The 21,172-nt window shown below is 36.6% G+C and overlaps 1 protein-coding gene across 1 annotated transcript in view; it reads right to left on the bottom strand.

Moving 5' to 3' along the window:
• The window catches only part of gsap (gamma-secretase activating protein), a 34,569-nt gene extending 14,686 nt beyond the window's left edge, over nucleotides 1-19,883 (bottom strand). Inside the window, exons 1-24 of the mRNA XM_079262822.1 lie at nucleotides 19,603-19,883; nucleotides 19,062-19,132; nucleotides 18,429-18,485; nucleotides 16,911-16,980; nucleotides 16,619-16,666; nucleotides 16,415-16,503; nucleotides 14,777-14,846; nucleotides 14,578-14,627; nucleotides 14,227-14,337; nucleotides 14,088-14,144; nucleotides 13,953-13,999; nucleotides 13,763-13,848; nucleotides 10,943-11,020; nucleotides 10,768-10,854; nucleotides 10,443-10,535; nucleotides 10,149-10,314; nucleotides 9,679-9,769; nucleotides 7,232-7,301; nucleotides 6,449-6,528; nucleotides 6,204-6,284; nucleotides 5,765-5,887; nucleotides 5,504-5,559; nucleotides 2,810-2,841; nucleotides 573-634 (exon numbers count right to left, since the gene is read on the bottom strand). Coding sequence (XP_079118948.1) covers nucleotides 573-634; nucleotides 2,810-2,841; nucleotides 5,504-5,559; nucleotides 5,765-5,887; nucleotides 6,204-6,284; nucleotides 6,449-6,528; nucleotides 7,232-7,301; nucleotides 9,679-9,769; nucleotides 10,149-10,314; nucleotides 10,443-10,535; nucleotides 10,768-10,854; nucleotides 10,943-11,020; nucleotides 13,763-13,848; nucleotides 13,953-13,999; nucleotides 14,088-14,144; nucleotides 14,227-14,337; nucleotides 14,578-14,627; nucleotides 14,777-14,846; nucleotides 16,415-16,503; nucleotides 16,619-16,666; nucleotides 16,911-16,980; nucleotides 18,429-18,485; nucleotides 19,062-19,132; nucleotides 19,603-19,690 — 1,863 coding nt within the window. The 5' untranslated portion in view covers nucleotides 19,691-19,883. The remainder of the gene's footprint in view (nucleotides 1-572; nucleotides 635-2,809; nucleotides 2,842-5,503; nucleotides 5,560-5,764; nucleotides 5,888-6,203; nucleotides 6,285-6,448; nucleotides 6,529-7,231; nucleotides 7,302-9,678; nucleotides 9,770-10,148; nucleotides 10,315-10,442; nucleotides 10,536-10,767; nucleotides 10,855-10,942; nucleotides 11,021-13,762; nucleotides 13,849-13,952; nucleotides 14,000-14,087; nucleotides 14,145-14,226; nucleotides 14,338-14,577; nucleotides 14,628-14,776; nucleotides 14,847-16,414; nucleotides 16,504-16,618; nucleotides 16,667-16,910; nucleotides 16,981-18,428; nucleotides 18,486-19,061; nucleotides 19,133-19,602) is intronic.
• Between the last annotated feature and the right edge of the window lie 1,289 nt (nucleotides 19,884-21,172).

Here is a 21,172-nt window from a genome sequence, read left to right as displayed (position 1 = left end):
TATATATATATATATATATATATATATATATACATACATACATACATGTTGGAAATAAAAAAGGAAATAAAATTACTTTGATGCTGATGAATGGTTATTTACATGTAAACAAATGGTAAGTCCTGCAATTGAATCAACTGCAAGGCAGCATGATGGCAATATGAACACAAAAGTTGGGATTTCCAGGAATGAAAACAAAAAAAACCCCACTTCATTGCCCTTTAAAGCCGTATTTCACACCAAGCATTCCCTAAAAATCAAGCATATGTGTTCTGCACATATAAAGTGCAAATAAAGAGATCTGGAGCATCAAATCAGGTCTGCATTTTAGAGCTCATATTCCCTGCAAGAAAAGTCACTATTTAGAGCCAAGCTTTCCAAACTAATGAAAGATTCTTGATGCTCCAGATCTCTTCATCCTGCAGAAATGTCCATCCCAGTACAGAGGACAGTTCACTGATCATGTCCAACGTTGGCTGAAGTTAGAGACAATTTTAGTGTTCAGTTGGTTTTTTTTTTTCACAGAACAGGCAAAAGAATGATCCCAATAACCTTCATTTTCTATCTCTCACCAGGCCTATGAGCATCCTTTGTTGATGGTCTTCCTCCTGAAAAAGTGGCACCAGCTTCCTATCTATGGATGAGAGTAAAAAAAAAAAAAAAGAAAAATAACACATAAAAGAGGTGTTTGAAGAAACCTTTGATGCTGCAGCTATACACTATTCTGATCATGACATGTCGCCTCAGGTTTGTTGGTGCTCTAACATTATTAAACACGCTATCAGTAACATTGGAAAATAACCAACCACATCTGACCCATTTATGTCTTTAACAAAAGAATAAATAGGATCAATAGCTGCTTTTTTAGAGTGTTTTAACTGTAAAGATGCACCCTGAACCTTGTAGGGTTGGGAGGCGGCAACCCTGCGGTGCAAATGAGAGCGTCTGCAGTTTTATGTCATTCTCTTAAATGTGGTCCACGTTTCAGCTTCGCTTCTCTGGATGAGTTCACGCTAATGCAGACCCTCTTTGATCAGGCACACAATCTGCCGGCTTTTAGATGTTACAGTGTAACATGCCACATATAAACAGACATAAAAAGCTGTATCAGGGCTAAGGCAAACTTCCGATAATACACTTAAGTATCTGCAGACAGCAAGCAGTTTCAGCATCCTTGACACAGCTTCACAGACTTCTACTTTATTTCACCAATATTGCCTCATTAATCTTTATTGACAGCTTTGTGGATTTGGATTTAGTGGACTGAGGCTGGGTGTGCTGGAGACGAGCAGGAGTGACAGTCCAGACTGAGAGAGGCCGGGTGAAGAAGGATGCTGATGACGGAGCTGCCGGAGAAGAAGTGCAGAGAAAAGCGATGGAGGAGCTTTATTAATGTGATGGGAAAGGATGTGCGGGTGGCTGGTGTGGCGCAAACAGATGGCAAGTTTTATTTACAGCACCCAAAAGAAGAGGAAGGCATGAAAATCTGACCAAAGTGTTAAATTAATCAGTATTTTTAGATAAGACGATTAATAAAAAAATTAAGTAAATTATCTTGAAAAGAGATAAATATATATGTGAACAGCTACTTTGCGTGGCAATTATGGTGTCCTCAGATGAAATCCTGCCTTTGTTCAATGTTAACAAATATTCTTTTTATCCATGTAATCAAAAAATGCATCAGGTGCATCTTTTCAGTTATTTATAACCTATTTATTATACTGTTATGCATCATAATTTCAAAAACAATGTAAACTCTAATAGTCCTCTCTTAAAACGTGTTACAAATGTAATGTAATGCAGCATCAACACATTTTAGGAGTAAAAAAGTGTTTTTATTTAATCTTTTTTGCTGCTTGAAGCCCAGAAGATCACAGTAAATTTTCCATGAGCACACAAAAGTCTCCTTATGTAATAAAATAACTAAATCTCCATATTCTTTGCAAATTTGCAAAGAGCGTGGACCACTTTTGTGGGACTGAGAAAAATAATTCTTCTTTGTGACACTGTTTATAAACCATTTAACCGTCACGCTGCCAAACAACCTGATAACCAGTCTAATGTTCCACAATTTTTTACTTTATTTTTTAACAAAGGCACATTTTCAGGGGTTTCCTTTCATGGACTCAACATTCATGAATTGTGTTTACAGGATCAAATTCAGATGAATATCTGTTTCCAACAAATACAGACGTTTTATCTTGTGATAGCAAATGAATCAGTTTATGGTTTGCGTGGTCATTTAATGGTTTTGGAAGGACATGATTGCAGGAAAACAGAGCTGTGTTTGCATTTCCAAGTGAATCTAAGGAGGGTTGTGCGAATATGAGATCATATTTGTGGACTGATTGAGGTAAGGGAAGGTCCCATGTTCAGGCTGACATAAAGCAGCTGCAGTCATGAGAAGGCAGAAAAGGAGGATGAGAGAGAGGAGGGAAGTACCGGACTCCTCTTGGTTACGTAATTGTAGCATTCTTCAACGTTCATGTATTCCTGTGCTTTTTTTTTTCACTTCATTTTCCCCCTTTTCTCACCTCCCTCCCTCCAACCACACTTTTGCAACTTCTCCATCCAAGATAAATAAAGCGTGGTGGTTTGTTTCAGCAAATTCTCTGGTGGGGATGAAGAATTCTGCCTCGGAGGAAAACACAAACCCAAACACACCTACGCAAAGTTTGTTGTTGTGAGCTTTCTCTTTTCTTTTTCTTTTTTCTTTTGTTCTTTTTACAACAAACTCCATGTGTCACGACCACGTGCTTCACTGGAGCGATGCTTGTGCGTGCATGTGTGTGTGTTCAGGTATTCTTACCAAGACACCACGTGTCCACCATTGAAAGAACTCTAGAAAACAGGAAGAAAAGCTCGATCAAAACAACTGATCAAGTTAGCGTTATCGTATGTGTCTGACTTTTTAAGGCTTTAAGCGGATAATGTTCCACAGCTGCAGCAAAAAACAAAGTACTAATTCCACGAAAGCAAAAACATTTGCAAGCAGGTTCTGGAGTTTGGCCCGAAGCAGAAACTAATTAAGAAGCAGCAGCGTGTTTGTTTGATCTGTGACACAAACAGAACACAAGTCTGTGTAATTTGGTGTATTCAGGTATGTCTGTCATTAAATCTCCATTTCTGCTTCTTGTTTCTGAGTCTTTTCAAAACATAAAGTGGATTTTTTTTTTCATGCTTCATTGTATTCTAAGAAAGTTGGTCAACTGAGTAAAATTAAACAAAAACACAAGTATTTATTATAAAAAAATTATAAGTAATATAAATAAATTATGAATATATGTGATATTATAAGTTCAGGGGTTTTTATATAGTCTATATATGCAGATTTGGGTTATGTATGTATGTATATATATATATATATATATATATATATATACATATATATATATATATATATATATATATATATGTATATATTTATATATATATATATATATATATATATATATATACATATATATATATATATATATATATATATATATATATATATATATATATATATATATATATATATATATATATACATACATAACCCAAATCTGCATATATAGACTATATAAAAACCCCTGAACTTATAATATCACATATATTTATAATTTATTTATATTACTTATAATTTTTTTATAATAAATACTTGTGTTTTTGTTTAATTTTACTCAGTTGACCAACTTTCTTAGAATACAATGATATATATATATATATACATATATATATATATATATATATATATATATATATATATATATATACATATATATATATATATATATATATATATATATATATATATATATATATATATATATATATATATATATATATATATATTAAATTCGCTAAGTATGTATGAACCAAAAGGAGTAGAAATTGTGGGATTCCCAAAAAAAGACACTTCCTGACACTTTTTTTTAAACTTAAAATAATGACTTAATATTATCATTTTATTTATTATGAATCTTTTTTTCTTTCCTTTTTGTATGTGTGTGTATGTATGTATATATGTATGTATGTCTACAAAACCATCTTTCAGTTCAAAAGAACATAATATGTCAGATCTTGAAACTGAGATGGTTTAACATTTCATGGTGAATCTAATTTGAATCTGATGGCAGCAAAACATTTAAAAAACTGTTCCATAATGTTTAGATGTCATTTGTTGCAGACTGGCGATCTTCTTTACATCACTACATCTGACATGCTCTCCTATAAGATGCTCTTTTTACTGCATACCGTTGTGTTCCTGACTTTTTACTTGTCTAACTAGTTGTCAAATTGAGCTAATTACTTTTCAACTTTTTTTGTTGCTCCATTTCTTACTTTTTTAAAACTGTGATGCTACAGTCAATTTGAAAATGAGCTCATCTTCCCCATTACTGGTAAAGTATCCCAGTTTAATTTGTTGATGTTATTTCTTTTCAACTGGAAATAAAACATGGTTTTGGGAGATTTGCAAGTCATTCTTTTTTGTCTCTTTTTTTTAAACTGGGTTTGTACACATCCTATTTCATGTTCAGATTCATGCAAATAATAATAATTTTATTTTGTCTCCCTTTAAATTAACAGAGAATGTAAAAAGACAGAAAAGACAGAAGTCGGTTCCAAAGCGAGTTAAGCGTTTGCAGAATTAAAGTAACTATGTTGTGACATTTTTACAAATGCAGTTGTTCTTTGAACCCAGTGTTTTCTATTTTGCTCTGCATTTGCTTATGGAAAACTAAACTAAACCCCTGTTCCACATTTCCATTCATCCCACTATAAGCATAATAACTGGGGCTTTAAATGTGTTTTTGCATTAAAGGCTTTAAATGTATGCAGCCCTGCAAGCCTGCTTCATGCTGTAGTCAGTCTTATATGCAGCATCCTGCAGCTTAAAACACTGTTTAGATTGTAGAGCACCAATTTATAAACTAATGAGCCATTTTTAACATTCCAATCTTCCCGTAGGACCCAGTGGGTTTACAGCAGACTAGTACAGTGGCCCTGGAACGTAAATACATGAAACAACTAAAAGAAAATGGGTCGAACCCCACTTCACCAATATGGCCATTTAATTACTATGTCTAATTTTAACATTATAGATGTAATTATGTTGGTATATTAAATAAAATGTGTTATGAACTGGTTGATGGACTTATTCCACCTTTAAAACCCAGCTTACTAAGGTTTTGTTGGACTTGTTTAGATCTTAAACAGAAAATAAATCAGAGTGGGTGGGGGCTGAGCAGGTCTTATTACTTATTTCTATTTGTGTCATTTCAAATGCAACTTGATTATAAAAACTATTGAACAGGCCAATCCGCTCATGCTGTTAAAAACTAGGGCGCACAGCAAAAAAGTAGCAACCGACCGACCTTACCATGATAAAACTGTGGGACTGCGAGCCTTCTGAGGTTTACAATTCTGACATTGTAGCACCTCATTAGAGAGAAATGTGTATTTTTTTACAGATAGTACCGAGGAGCACTCATGCATTCACCCCCCCCACCAGACCTACTTCTTTGTGTTCTCCTGCAAGTGATTCATGTGGCTGGAGGGTCTCCTCTCGGACTTCTGAAACAACAAAACCATCATGGGAGGGCTGAGAGTATGCTGCCATTATTTGACAAAGACCCCCCAGGTATGCTGACAAGGACACGCATCGGGCGCATTTTCCTCTCCTACACACCAACAAGCATTTCTAGTGTGGCTGTAATGATTTGGAGATGGGTTTTTTTTTTGTTGTTTGTTTTTGTTTTTTTGCAACAAACAAACTCACCAGTTTTTGCCAGTCATCCTGAATGTGTGAGGTTCTGTATCTGGGGTTGGCAACAGCGTCCAGACTTTTTGTCCTCTCTGTGTTCCACTGCAGCTCTGACCAGAAACCCTGGAGACCCCTGGCCTGCACGGCAATTTACGCAGAAACGCCACAGTGACAAGGCAAGGACATAACTACAGAGGATATTTGCATCTGAACTGCATACACACACAGACTCAGAATATGTAAAACCCTGCTGTAGTTTTGAGGTGACATTAATAAGCAATTAAAAAAATTTAAATATCTTAAGAAAAAAACACAACAGCAGAAAAAAATATTCTACAAAAGACAAGGTGGAGGAGAGAGGAGGCCTGCTGGAGGTGCTATGAAGGAGTGTAACACCTGATAAAAACAAGTCATACATGTTGCTTATTGAGAAACAAGAAAAAAGTGTCCTCACCTTCCCTTTGAAGACAGCTTCAATATGCTGTTCAGTCATACAAAACACACCAGGGACCTCTAGTAAACACACCGGGACATCCTGGAACAGAAAAACCGGCCAAAGTCTGCACTTATGCACCAACAGTACTTCTTTAGGCCCAAAAGTGCATCAATATACATGATGGCATGCCAGCTCCTCTTTATGCCTTTATGCATACATAAATGCAAAAGTGTGTGCATAACGTGTCTGTGTGTGTGAGATACCTCCTTTTCAAATACAGAAGAGAATGGCAAGACTTTATCCAAGCCGAGAGACTTCTCATATCCTATTCTGTACAAAGAAGCTAAGAGGGAGAAAGAGAGACAGGCAAACAGACAGATAAAGCACTGGTAGAATTCTTATTTCCAAGTGTTTGAACACACAAAATATAGACGTTTTTTTTATCTTGAACGAATCACAAAGACAAATGAGGCACTTGAGTAAATGCCCCCACTGCAAACAGCATATTTTTTAATGAGCACGGTGAACTTATTGTTTTATTTATTCATTTGCATTTTTGTTGTATTATTCTGCACAATAACACCTCCGTTCATTTGAAAAGCAGCAACTTCAACAGCAATAAATGCAAATGTAATCAGCCAGGTGCTTTAGTTATTTATTTATTTATTTTCTTTGCAATCATCTATTCTCTGCTAGTTGTTTCCTTTGGGCGAAATAATATTTTGAAGTTTTCACAGAATGCAAAAATGACAAGCTGGGACACAAAAATGCGTTGTGCCTGCTAGACGTAACCATCCTTGTCATATTACCTCTCCAAGGTCTGAGAAAAAGTCAGTTTATTTGCTAACGGTACAGATCTGCGTAGGATGCCTGGCACAAGTCTGAGGAAAAGTTTAGGAGTCAAAAAAAAAAAGATAATGAAAGAATTCAGGGTTGTGTGGGCAAGATGTAAGCAGTCAGGTAACCACAGGCTGAAAGACACATGCAAAAGCAAGACTTTAGGAGGAAGAACAAGTGCTGCTCAGGAAATTTCCGTTGCTACTGACCTAAAATGAACTCCTGGAATTGATCAAAGGATTCAAAGGCGTTCACGTTGTCACACAGCCATTCATTAATCTGGAGGCATAACAGGAACACACAGGAGGCAGGTTTTACTTTATAGTGTGGGATGTTCAGCAGAAGCTAACAGTCCCTGTGTTACAGCTCCTCATATTGTGGACAGTCAATACTGCAGAATGGTTGATTTTAATTTATTCTCAACACATTACAGGAATATGTTCCTACTGAGCAAATGTTTCCTTTCTGGGATGGGAATATTTACCATTTTATGTCAGTGTGCTGCAGGAAGCTACAGCCTCAAGCTAGTTAGCTTAGCTTAAAGCACATCAAAATATTTAGGCTTGCCTGAAACTTTGGTAATTTTGTGTGCCAAAAGCAAGGTAGGCTGCTTTAGAATATCTTCTTGGGTATATTTTCAGGTTAGAAATGAAAGCCCGGTTCATTTAGTGCGTTGGGTAACCCTAGAATAATTTATCTGGTGACCTTGGCTTGTCTTTCCTAAACCAAGAAGTTGCAGTGTTTACTTGGAACAATTAACTGAATAGTACTATGTTCTTACAGTAAACAAGTATTTCCAGAGACTAAATCAACCTATTACCTTGGTACATGATGGCCTAGTTAAATAATTAGCTTTGTAGCCTAAACCTAACAATGTATTATTTTGGCCTAAACAAATTACTACATTAACTAGTTACATTTCTGGCCTAAACCCAACCATTAACTGAATAGTTTTTGTCAAAACCCAACCAAGTATTTTCATAACCTAAAATAAAAAAGTATGCATAACATTGACTTTAATTTTATCAATGAGTTTTAAAACATGAGTAATACCATGAATGTATTACTTTTGTTAAAATATCTTATTGCTACCGAAATCCTGGAAACACAGGGGCATAAAGTAGGATCTAGGAAATAAACTGATATTTCTGTAAACAAGGAGGAGATTATGCAGCCTGAACCCCCGCAAGATTAATGTGCTCTTTGTGATTCTTTACTTAACCTAACCAAGTAGGTGAAGCTTTGACTACCATATATATAAACACCCTATCTATCTTCCTTCAGGCTTTTTGCTAAGCTAACAATACACAGATTTAATATTTCAGACAAAAAAACAAAAATAATGGAACGGAGATTTGTAAGTAATCTGAAGCAGGAAAGCAAATGTGATCGCTGTTTTTTTACATCTAATCTGAAGACATTCATGGTTTTGAATGGAAGAACACCAATGACCCTCACATGGCTTTTTTTTCAGGCCATAGCTAAACAGTTTCATAAAACATTTTAAATAATGAGGAAATACCTGGAAAGCAAGAGACATTCCCTTCAGCTTCAAGTGTTGTGTTCAGAGCAAGTAATATAACAGTGCCAGCTGCTGATAGGAAGCTGGCACTGTATGCTAACTGTCGTTTGTATCACAATGACATGAAACTACAATGATCATGACTTTAATCCTGTAAATCTCACCTCTATGCATGGAATAAATATGGTTTTGCCACAAGTCAATTCAGCCCATAAAGATCTAACTTAATACTAATCATAACATACAATGGAAGCAAAAGGAGGAGTGGGAAAACCAGATTTGGATGGCATTTTCTTGGAAGTTATAATCTTCTATGGACAAAGAAAAATGTTAATGAGCAATCACCTTTATTAAAGCCACTACCTCTGGTGCGGCTGATCCCACTAACAGAACTACAAAGACTACAAAAGCTGTGCGTAGAGACCTGTTTCCCAGTGCCAGCTGCACTAATGAGGTTGGTGACTCATTTAACCTTTAAAGAAATAATTCATTGCACTCTATCGGAGCGGCTGGAACATCTTATTTTAGATGTAACACTAATAGAGACTTATTCATAGTCAGCACAGTACCGAACAAAACCTCCTCTTTTCTGTCTTTGACTCGGTTTTCATCTCACTTGTCTTCTCTTGTCTTCTATTTTATTACAGTACTATGTCTTTTCTTTCTCTGTCTTCAGCAGCTCACTTCTAACTCAAGGTTGACACCTACAGCATTAACACAGAAGTGCAGAGAGAGTGCAGGTTTTACCTGGATCCATTAATCATTCTTAGCTGTGCATCAATTTTCCTTTAGGGAAAGTGCCAGACAGTGACTTAGGTCTGTACATTGGGAAATATGTAGCTGCACACTCTGACAGATTTCTCCTTTTTTTTTTTTTTTCTTGCTTCGTTACTCTGTCACATCCTCTACTGTATTCTCTCTACCACAAGGAGAGCATATTGATCTTGTGTTCTTTCTTTTTTTTTTTTTTAAACCGAGCGACAGTCAATGTATTTGCTTTTCTTGATTTTCATGTTCACCAAAAAAAAATAATGTTTCGAATCGACATGCACTGTTAGCTCAATGGACGTGGACTTCGCTTTAAAGGTCAATATCTTTGCTCCACACACTCCATTATTCTGTCCGCATCTGCACCTTCAGCTCCAGGTTTGGGTCCTTTCCCATGTAAATCAGCAGGCAGTGGAGGGCAGCCAGGCGCTGGGGGTCAGTCTTACTGCTGGGACACCTTGGGAAAAGGACAAAAGCAACAAACTTACCTTTAAAAGACTTAACCACAGACACAGAGGCAGACACACAGGCACATAGCCAACAAGTTAGGTATTTTGATGTATGTCCTTATGAGAAAATGGATTTAAGTTGGTAAAGGGAACAAGTGAACAGAAGATAAACAGCAAACAGGCCACTGCTGCATCTTTATCAAGCTTTGGCTCAATCCAAAGTGTCTGTGCAAAGAAATGCACATAAAACTCTCCTTCCCTGTCTGCTTGCCTCTTCTATACCTATATTAACCTATGCTTTTTTCCTTCCTTCTCTTTCTATATACATGTATTTGACATCAAAACAACAGCACCTTCTTTTCCTCAAAAGCTCCGAATCACACTCACCTGGAACGTGTGGATCGCAGTATCTGAAGCAGGTAAGCAGGGCTGAGCTCAGCAGTGTGGATTCTCCCACTGGCCAGATGCAACAGACAGCCAATAGCCTGTTCCTCCGCGTGCAGCACGGTAACGTCAGCTGCCTGATACTGCAAGCCTAAGGTCGCATCATGACCTTAATGTTGTTGGGATCGAGAAAAAAAGCCACAGAGACATACTTGAAGTATATCCTCTCACTGACAGAAACAGTGTATTTACAATGTGAAAGAAAGCAAGCATGTACAATGGAGAACTGTATGTTACCTGTAAGGAAGAGGGAGTGGCAGAGCATCTCCTGCTGCCTGGTGTTGATGCAATGGAGGAAATAACCCTGCAGATACACCAGGATGTAGTAGCCTAGATATAAAAACACAGCATCACCATCTGGGGTACATGTTGGTATGCCTTATGCAAACTCTGAGGATACACACGTTCATTTGTATGGGTTTGACTGTGCTTCTGATTTGAATGTATGAGTAGCAAACACACGTTTGGTAGTCAAATTTACAAACCTACCTGCGTGGCTGGAATTATAAGTATTTTGTTGAGTGTGTATCCCTGTGGTGCATGTGTCTGTGTGCGCAATAACCTATAGGGAGGAAGAGCGGGTGGAGCTGTGTGGATTTCAGCGCTGGTTCCTCGTTGCTTAGAGATACTCTGAACGTCTTGCTGCAGTCTACAAGATGTAAAAGGAAGTAGTCTTTTTTACCATGTGCACCAAAGTATGGTATTAGGAGATCACACGCTAAATATTCATTCATTACCTTGATGAACTAAAACCAGAGTGTAAATCAGTTCCTGTCGATCTTTTAGTAGGTGGCTGTAACACACACACATACTTCCTAAAAGTAAACAACAGTAAGCAGTGGTTATGGGTCACACATTTAGTCATAAAGGAGAATTAATTACATAAGTAAAATTAATTACATTAATTAAATAAGTTGACACATAAAGTAATTCAACATTTGCAGTCATCTGACACAGACAGCATCAGCAGTCATGCAGAAAAAAAATCACATCGTGCTTCAATCAGCTTTTAAATTAACGAATCAAACAAGCCAATTTTAATTATTTCACATCGGTCAGGCTGTGTTATGTTTAAATACACTGTGTATTTATCACAAAGTGTCCTGTGTAGGTAGAAAGTTTGTGAATCTTCAATAGATTTGTACATCTCTGACCGACAGCAGCATCAGATTTACACACAAGACTTTAAATCGCTGATGTTAACAGTTTAGACTTTTTGAATTTGCTAGTTTTTACTGAGAAAAAGTGACCCAATATTAATTATCCTGATTGACCAAAGTATGAGAATTACAGCTGCAGGATAGTAGGAAAAATGTTTTTTTTTTCTAACCTTGCACCTTGCACATACATATATATATACATACATAAATATATATATATATATATATATATATATATATATATATATATATATATATATATATATATATACATATATATATACATATATATATATATATATATATATTTTATTTTTATTTTTTTATTTTTTTTTTAATATATATTGCAATTTTGAAAAAAAAAAATAAATAAATAAAATATATATATATATATATATATATTTTTTTTTTTTTTTTTTTTTTTTTTTTTAATATATATTGCAATTTTGAAAAATATAGATATTTTCAACAAACTTTCACAGGTCTTTGAGTTACGCAGCACTCCTGCCCTACAACTTTTTGTGAATTTTACAAGTATTGTTCGTGTCTGCATTTGCAGGTTTCCTTGCATTCCTTGTGCTCGGACCTGAGTAAATGTTTTGTTCTATCATATTTCATTTACAAACTGCTTGTAAACATAAATGGACAGGCTCCCCCTCCACGCCTGCAGCCCGTTAATGGACAGATGGACAAATTAACACAATGTGTTCCTTTGCTCCTACATTGCAGGACCTGCGACGTGACTATTGAACATACATAAATTGCAATGACGACATATTGTGCAGCTCTAATGTGAATCTTTGGTTTTAGTGTCTGGTGTTACTTGTCCAGTAATAATTACATGTGCTCTGGTGACTGCTGATTAGTCTGCCCATTGTTTCTACAGAACAGTTTCAGCTCTGAATTGGCGATGCAAAAAAAACATTAGCCTAATTTTTTTGTAAGTATCCTTTAAGAGAGAAAAGTGGATGCTTACAGTCGAGTTACTTGACTTTCTTTGTAGTCATACTCAAAGATCACTCATCTTACTCCTGGAAAGAGTCTCTGAATTCCTTGTATTGGTACATAATCTGTCAGACTGTGCGCTGGTGAAGTCTAAACTCTCAGGGAGATGCCGGATGAACTTTCCCATTTCATCTCTGTATGCCATAATAAAGGCTGGGGTTGTTTAAACAAGCCTAGTTCCTAACAGGAATTGATGTGAGAATACCCAGTGCTGGTTGCACATAGAAAAACAGGCTTTTTTAAATTCTTTTTATGGATTCCTGAATGCATTCAGGTCGACAGGTGTGCAGCTTGTAAAATCCCCCACTGGATTTGCTGTTATTTCACAAATAAAGGCTAGTTCCCTGCCAGGGCCTGTGTATGTGATTCCACCTTATATCAACATTAACAACCACACACGATTTATGCTATCAATAATAAAACAATTACTTTTTTTTTTAAATTAAATCTCTGTATTGATCAGAGTCTGAATCCATAATAAAATCAGAATTGAAATTAAATTACCCTGCCTCTCGCCCAGTTTTTACTGGGATAGGCTCCAACTTCCCCGCAACACGTAACTGGATTTGGCGGCTAAGAAAATTAATGAATGAATGACATTCACAACCTCCATAGTCTTGATCCTGTGTTTATAAATACTTGTTGTTTAAAATAAAGTTGTACAACTTTAACTTTCTAACAATAAATTCTAGACATCCCCATACTTCTGCCACTATTATTATAGTGTATTATTGGATCATTCATACAAGTAAATGTCATGATGTGTGACTTATGTTTCTATTGTTCTTAATTCCTGTTTTATTTCGTAGTTGTGATTTCTATCTAGCCTTGTTTCCAGTTCACTAGTTTACCTGGATTCATTTAGCTTATCAGTTACACCCGTGTCTTGTTGTTTTCCCTGGATTTATACCCCCTGGTTTCTGTTCTCACTTGCTGGTTCCGCTCTTCTATTTATCAAAACATTACTGTCAGCACTTCCTTGGCCTTCCTGCCTCTCTGTTCCTGCATTTGGGTCCACACCACCACAATCCGTGACCGTAAATAGATAATCAAGTATAATATTCTGATCATACCTGCTTGATTCAGTTGTCTTTATTTTTAGAATTTAGAAAAGCAACGATTACTTTGAACAAAACTCCTTACGAGTGTGATCAGTGAACCATTGCTGTTATTGGATGATGATGACGTGCTGATCTGTGCTCAAATGAACCGTTTGCATTTTGCGTTATCATGTACAACAGATTATGTCACACTGCATGCCATGATGCAGACTTACTTTCTTGTTTTCACCCAGAAATACAAAACACAGAAACATACAGAATTAGTCACAGAAGTCCTAAATCACTCTATTTACAGCTGTTAAACCCGTCCAGATGTGAGGAACTGGGTTACCTATTCTGTTTGTGAACACCTGCATCCGAACAAGCTCCTGCTCTGGTTTTTCGCCGTGATAATGGTCGAAACCCAGATTTACAAACCTGTTGGCGAGACGCACACAAAGAAGTGCTTTCAAAGTTTCGAAACCATGAAGCAAAATTTAATTTAACATTCACATCGATACAGAACATACACATCTCCTTACTTGACTGTGCGGAAAGAACTCGCCGGCAAACCTAACAGGAGCTCCAGCTGTTCGACAACAACAGCAAGCATGTTGCATTACTCCAAAGTGAAAGAATAAATGACAAAATGACTCCAAGAATTATAGATTACATACCACCGTTTCACAGTTATGGTTTGGGAAGAACTGAATGCACCGCAGCAGAAACTTTTCCTGTAAAATCTTACATTATTCAAAGCCATACGGATGAATATGCATGTATACGGCGTCGTTCTGATGTATCTGCATGCCTCACCCTGAGTGTGAGATAGTAGAGCCTCTGCATGTGTCCGTCCCACTGGACCCAGCAGAAATCCTCTACGATTCTTTCTGCTGTTTTGGACAAATGCTCAGGATTTGCCATCACCTGGTGCACACAAACACATTCATATTCAGCTGTGCAGACTCAATGAATTCTTAATGCGAAGCTCCTCTGGAGGATAGCACGCTCTGTATCCTGTAGATGTGTTCCTTGCACTAAGGTTATGTAAATCCAGCTGTTTTACACACTAATTGTTAACCATGTGCTCTCTTTGCGACTCAAAACTGCCGCATGGCGTCTTCAGCCGATCTAACAAAGATTTTCTTCATCAAGCGTGTCACTCACCACTCTGTAACCCTCCTGTTTGCTCAACAGCACATGGTAGAGATCCACATCTGAAACACAGAGGAGGATAATCAAGAAACTGAGACCTGTTCCGATCTATTTTTTTTTCCTTCTCTTTCTGCATTTTTTTTCCCCCCAGATTAATGAATACAAGTGACAAACAAGACAAGCGGAAAAGCATGAAGGCAGAGGGACTTACATCCATCTTCAGCAAACAACAGCAGATGGCTCTCCAGCACTGATCTCCTGTCAGTTTCTTGATGGAGAAACTAAGAAAGGAGATAAACTAAATCAGCGGTCTCTGGTATCTCGCAGGAAAATAAAAAGGCCAGAGGCATCAGTCATGAGGGCCTGAGAAGGTTGTAAACATTTGTAATTTTTTTTTCTTAGACTTACTGAGCACTTAAAAACACGCCACATACAGTGTGGGAAAGGTCCCAAAGCCTTCAGACAACTTTCTTTTTTCCATATTAGCAGGGAACAAGAAATAAGTGGAATTTAATTAAATGAAAACGCTGTATAAAAGGTGAAAAACAGAGATTGAACGATTCTAAAGAGCTGAAAGTAAATAAACGAAGGTAGTCTCAAATGGTCCTGGCTCCGTGGGGAGAGATTGGTGTCATCTTAAGAGGACAAAAACAAGAATTCGAGCGATATGGGCTCATCACTGGCTGGCTGTGCGGATCAGGTGTCAATCAGATGTCAGTCATGAATCTCTGACTGCCACACACCTGGCAGCAGAGGGAGAAGGAGAACATTTTACATTGTTCCATTTAACAATGGTGTTATTAAAGAAGAGAAATAATCAGCCAAACAGAATTTTCCTTCTGCGTTAGGTTTGTGTGAGTATGGCCATTTTCTTAGACATCTTCCTTTGTAACTTTTTTTATGTTGCCTGAAGAAATAGTTTTCCTGGTTTCTTGACTGACGCTTCAAAGCCCTTCTTTGGATGTTTGCTGCCAAGTTGATTTCACAATGTTTCAATAATGCTGAGATCTGTGCTTCATCTGAGATTCATGACTTTACAGGACCCTTTACTGCTGATTTTCAGTCCAGTTCTTGCATGATCTGGGACTTCAACCATTTCAATCCCACATTTCCTGAAGAGGAAAATTGACTGACCACTGGACAGACATGACTTAGCTGCTAGTTTTTGAACATTTAATCATAAAGTATAAAGATTCCTTCTGAAAGCATGCCTCAGATTCAAGCAGATATATTAGTGTGTTTATTGGTAATAATGAAATTTTAAAATGTTGTAAATCTTGTAGAATATAAAAATCCTGACATTTCTTTAACTTGTGAAGTTCAGCTTTCTGAATGAGGTTGCATCAGGTTTGCTTTATACAATCAAAATTTATTTTTAAAAAAATCATCTACAAAAAAAAAAAAACAATTATAATAATTAAACAAAAAAAAAAAAACCCAACCCAAACTTGTTTACCTCATCACCAATTCAACCTTTTGCCTCTAACTTCTGGCCAAATATCACAATTCTTTTCACACAGTCATGCTAACTGTCTGAATTACTAAATAATCAGTTTGCCAACTTTCACATTTAATTAAATAATATTTAACTGTTTATAAAAATGAAACCCCTGAGAAAATAGGATTGAAAAACAAACAGTGGGGAAAACAAAATAAAAGAGATGCAGCAAGAGCTCATATATTACATTTACACACTCTAGTTGAGATACAGAGTAACTGCAGTGTCAGCTTGTCGCTGCTGTAAAACCCGAATAAAACCAGCATGAACAACTTTCCCAACTCACACACACACACACACACACACACACACACACACACACACACACGCACACACATATATACATTCTACCTGCACTTTGACTCTGCAGTCCACTGCCTTCAGGACTTTTGTGTTGTTTATCGGGTGGATTTCAATCAAGAGAGTTAGACACTTGGATACTGCAAAATGCATAAAGAGGGTTTTAGTCAAAATTAGAAAATTCTGTCAGAAATTGTTTAAAAAAAACTAAAAACGGAAAGTTGAAATTGTTGATAAGAAGAAATTAGGTGTTACTTGGTTTGAGGCGCTCTTCCCCTCTGGTATTTTGTACCAAGCTAACAGCTGACAGTGGAGAAAAAGCAAGCATGTGACTATGTTCATGTCTGATTTGCACAAAAACCGCAGTGAGTCTACTAAAACTGCATCTCTAGTTTGGTATTAACAGCTTCTTGAATTGCAAAATCATATTCTTATACAACCAAATTCCTCCCAAGGCGCATATATTTTTGATTTTGAGGTCAAGAAAAAAAAGTTTTAACAGCATCTGCTGCCAATAAGTCTTTAAATATACATGACAGGGGCTCACCTAACAGCGTCTCCTCTTTGTTCAGGGAGCAGCTGCTGACACACACCTGCTTGTCAAAAGTGTACAGGAGCTGTTGGAGGGGAGAACACCTGGGAATGAATGTGTGAGGATGCAGCCGCACACACAAAAAGTACAAATCTGCAGTGTTGAAGGAAAAAAAGGAACATCATACACTGCCTGGCCAAAACAAAAGTCGCCGATGCAAAGAAATTAATCTGTGGAATTAATGTGCTCATATTTACTGCATTACTGTACGTACAACAAAGTTATCACACATTATTATATTAAAGGCCTGAATTTGGCATTATGTCAATGAGAGACGCTGATTTTAGGAATGTAGGTGTCTTTTCAAAGTCAAGAGTCGAATTTACCAAAACTACTTTATCATCCTTATTTTATATAGTTTTCTAGCCTTATAGGATTGCCGAAAGATGACCAATTTTATATATCACAAACATCAACACGTTATATAGGAGGGGGCAAAATGGTTGGGAATACATCAAAAAACCTGCTTATGTGTAAGTAGCTAGCTGACTTTATTCTTTGGCCACATAATGTTGCTGAACCCAGACCTGACCAAGCCCAGTTGGGGATCATAGACTACCTCTGCAGGTTTTTACAGAAGGAATTAGGCATGATGGCTGCATCACTTCATCTGCCTCTCTTCTCACCTTGATATGCCCATCACTCTGGAGCAGCTTAAAGGTGGAGTATGTAAGATTTTCAATATTTTCAAAATAAATTAACTAAAAAAATAACTACAATCATAATTAGATAGTTTTTTTTAAACATGTAGGTTCCAGCCTGTCCATTTTTGATGTGTTATTAAATTACAAGTTTAATTAATGATAAAGACCCTTCTTAAATGTTTGCCTACCAGTAAAAAAAAAAAAAAGTGCTTTTTGTCATTTGTCATTAATTAAACTTGTAATTTAATAACGCATCAAATAAGGACAGACTGGAACCTACATATTCAAAAAACTTTCTAATAATGATTGTAGTTATTTTATTAGTTAATTTATTTTGAAAATATTGAAAATCTTACATATTCCACCTTTAAATCAAGACTCATCAAACTGCAGTCTTTATAGTCCTTAACTTCTACTTAAGCCCTGAGTTCTACTGTTGTTTTTCTTCCGTGTAGGTGATGACCAATCACTATCAACAGGACAGTTTGCCAACCCCATTTCTTCCAGGAAGATGATGGTTTCCCACTATCCTTTCAGTTTTTAGCAATGCGTTGGACAGTTCTTAACCCAGTTTTAGTCGTTTCTGCATCTCCTTTGATGTTTTCTCTGCTTGATGCATGCCAGTGATTTGACCCTTCTTAAACAGACCCCGGCCACAGGATGTGTCTTTCCACATGGTTGCTATTTGTTGCATCAGTTGGGGTTAAATAACTTGCTCCCAGCTGGAAGACAATCACCCATGCAGTTATTATCCAATAATAATACCAATTTGCTGAGTTAGATCCAGGTGGCGACTTTTTTAGCCAGGCAGCGTAGATACAATCAGTACCTTATTTTGTTTAGTGTTGGAGTCATACTTCCCAATCCTGGTGGTTCCTGTTACTCCCTGCCAGAGCAGAACAGAGAAGAAGTCTTAAGTTGGGTTGTGTGTCATTATATTTATCAAACTCCAAACTCACTCTGACAGATAATCCTGATCAGGCCAGAATGAGTTACCCTACTTAATTACCTCATTATCCTGACCAGACAAGCCTTACTTCAAACCAGTGTTACACCACATTTTTGAAAAAAAGAAGATTAAATAGAGAAGGTCTGCTCAAAAACCCGAAGCATAGTCAGGCATGCATAAAACTGTGAACCTGGCTCTAAAAAGGCGATTAGTTTCAGTCTTTGCACTCTGCACTCTCTCTTTAACCTCCTGCAGCCGTGCAGTCTTCAGAGGACCTGTTATTAAAAATGTATGAAGTGCAGAGGACTCAGCACACAGAAATTTACTTTTTAAAACCAGGAAAGTTTTCAAATGTACCAATATGTGTCAAACTGATTCATAGCTAAATGAAACGGGAGTATTTTGTGTGCATGTAAGTCCGTTTAAAGATGGATTGCAGAGCTACTTTAGAAACACAGAATCTGGGATTTGAATATGGAATATGTGATCTATAGTCTTTCACAAAACACTTACCTTCCAGGAATAAAGGACGCCCCCATCACACTCAGTGTTCAGAATGCAAGTGTCCACAGCTTCAGTATATTCTGGAGGTACAGCAGGATTATTTTACCCCCATATGTAAATAAATATATATGTATATATATATATATATATATATATATATATATATATATATATATATATATATATATATATATATATATATATAGTATCTGTTTCCACGTATTAATGTAATTACATGTTAATATGCATTTCAGAACGAGTCTGCCCCTTATTGTGTACCAGTAGCTATTAAAGAAAAAGTAGTGAAATGGCGCCACCTGCTGTTGAAAATGGAAAACTGTAAAAATCACGGGAACTGTGATTTATATGAATCTTTCTTTTAAAAAAAAAAAAAAAAAAAAAAAAAAAAAAGTTTGGTTACAAAAGGGTTTTCCTAACGTATGTGTACATTTTACATAATTATAAAGATATTTCCTAAAATAGTCTCACTTGAACCTGTTGCTTGTAGTTTAGCTGTTCAACAGGCTCTGTGAGCACCTGAACGCCTCACCTTTCACCCTGCAGACCGACGCCTCTTTCCTGAGGATGTCAGACACCACATCTCTGTTTAGGTCAAACTTCTGCTTCAACTTCAGCATTTTCTATGGTTCCTTTGTTTTCCAGTGCAAAATTCTTTCCAAAACAGAAGCAGTGTTTCTTTCAGAAAAAGCAACACCGTGTAGCTAGTATCCGTTCAGGCATGACATCACGTGACCGAAACATCTTCATGCTAACTTTGGCTTCATGCAAATACCGAAAGCAGTGCTGTCAAAGCAGTTCATATCAGCTTTAACTAACTTCTACTTCCTCTTCACTTATAGTTGTATTGACGTGCGGAAACAGCACGCTGTCCCAGCGACAGTCCCTCCTTCTTGCGGGATCACACAAGCGGGAAGACCGCTCCTATTGGCCGGGGAAGGCGTCCGTCCAGAGGGTCGGAATCTCTCACCGACCTGGGTGTCTCCGTCACTGCGCCAGGCACTTCACACCGGTGTGACATGGTTACTTAACCCTTCATTACCACTTTTAAGCGTCTTCATTTGAATAATAATGATTATCTGAAATATTAATGTCACTACTTCTCGATTTTCTATGAAATGTTCATTTTCATTTTATGTTTGTGTATATGTGTACATTTGATTTGCAATAATAGGCCTATAGCAGATATTTTTTTTCCTTTTTATTTTCAAAACTGACTTCTCTAAAATAATAACCAAAAGTGGCTGCCTAACGATCAATAATTCCTCTTGTAATGAGACTATCATTGATCTGTTTTTCATCAGTGTTTGCAGCCTGTCTCCCAGTGATGTTCATCTTCCAATTGATTTTGTATTTAAAAACGGCTCACAAGTTTTTAATTCAGCTGAAAGAGGGAAGGTATGTTACTATTCAGTCATTTTTTTAGCCCTTTGGAGTTTAGCCAAGTGACTTAGAGCATGCAATGGTCATTTTGACTTTGTCATATAATACTTCATTCAAGTGTCCTCCAAAGACTGAATAGCTCATTTAAAATAGCTATTCATACCATTAATCCGTCTTGCTGGTGTGCTCCTTACACCTACATTATCAGAAGTCACTTTTATCCATCAATGCATCTTGGACCACTTTCAGTAGTTCGTCTGGTAGATCTTTTAATGATGCTTGTGTCTTTTCCCATTTTACCAACATCTTTGTGGCTAAAATATCTTGCAACCTCATAGATTTTCTGAACATGGTAAAACTGAAAAATAGTTATGTTATTGTAGCTTAAACTGGATTTTTTATTATTTTTATTTTTTATTTTTTGTATGCTTTTTGCAGTTAATTTGCAACATTTCCTTTCCATGCATTGATGGTTAATGTTGTGTGAAATCCTTTCAGGCCACAACATTCCCTTATTACACTTTTACAGATCATGTGAAAGTGATCACATTGAATTATTTTATGATTCAGAGGTGGAAAGAGTGATTTAAAGCCATATAAAGGTGGGAATACTCATCAGTTTAAAAACTGCAAAGTCAGAATCAAGATGGTGTGTAGAGATGTCTGACTCCCTCAGTGTTTGACATATAATCTGAATGGCCTTTCATTTATTATTAATC

The sequence above is a fragment of the Telmatherina bonti genome (assembly GCF_933228915.1).
Source record: "Telmatherina bonti genome assembly, chromosome: 23".
In the NCBI taxonomy this organism is placed as follows: domain Eukaryota; kingdom Metazoa; phylum Chordata; class Actinopteri; order Atheriniformes; family Telmatherinidae; genus Telmatherina; species Telmatherina bonti.
The sequence above is the reverse complement of the archived record's forward strand: the minus strand, read 5'-3'. Positions and strand labels throughout refer to the sequence as shown.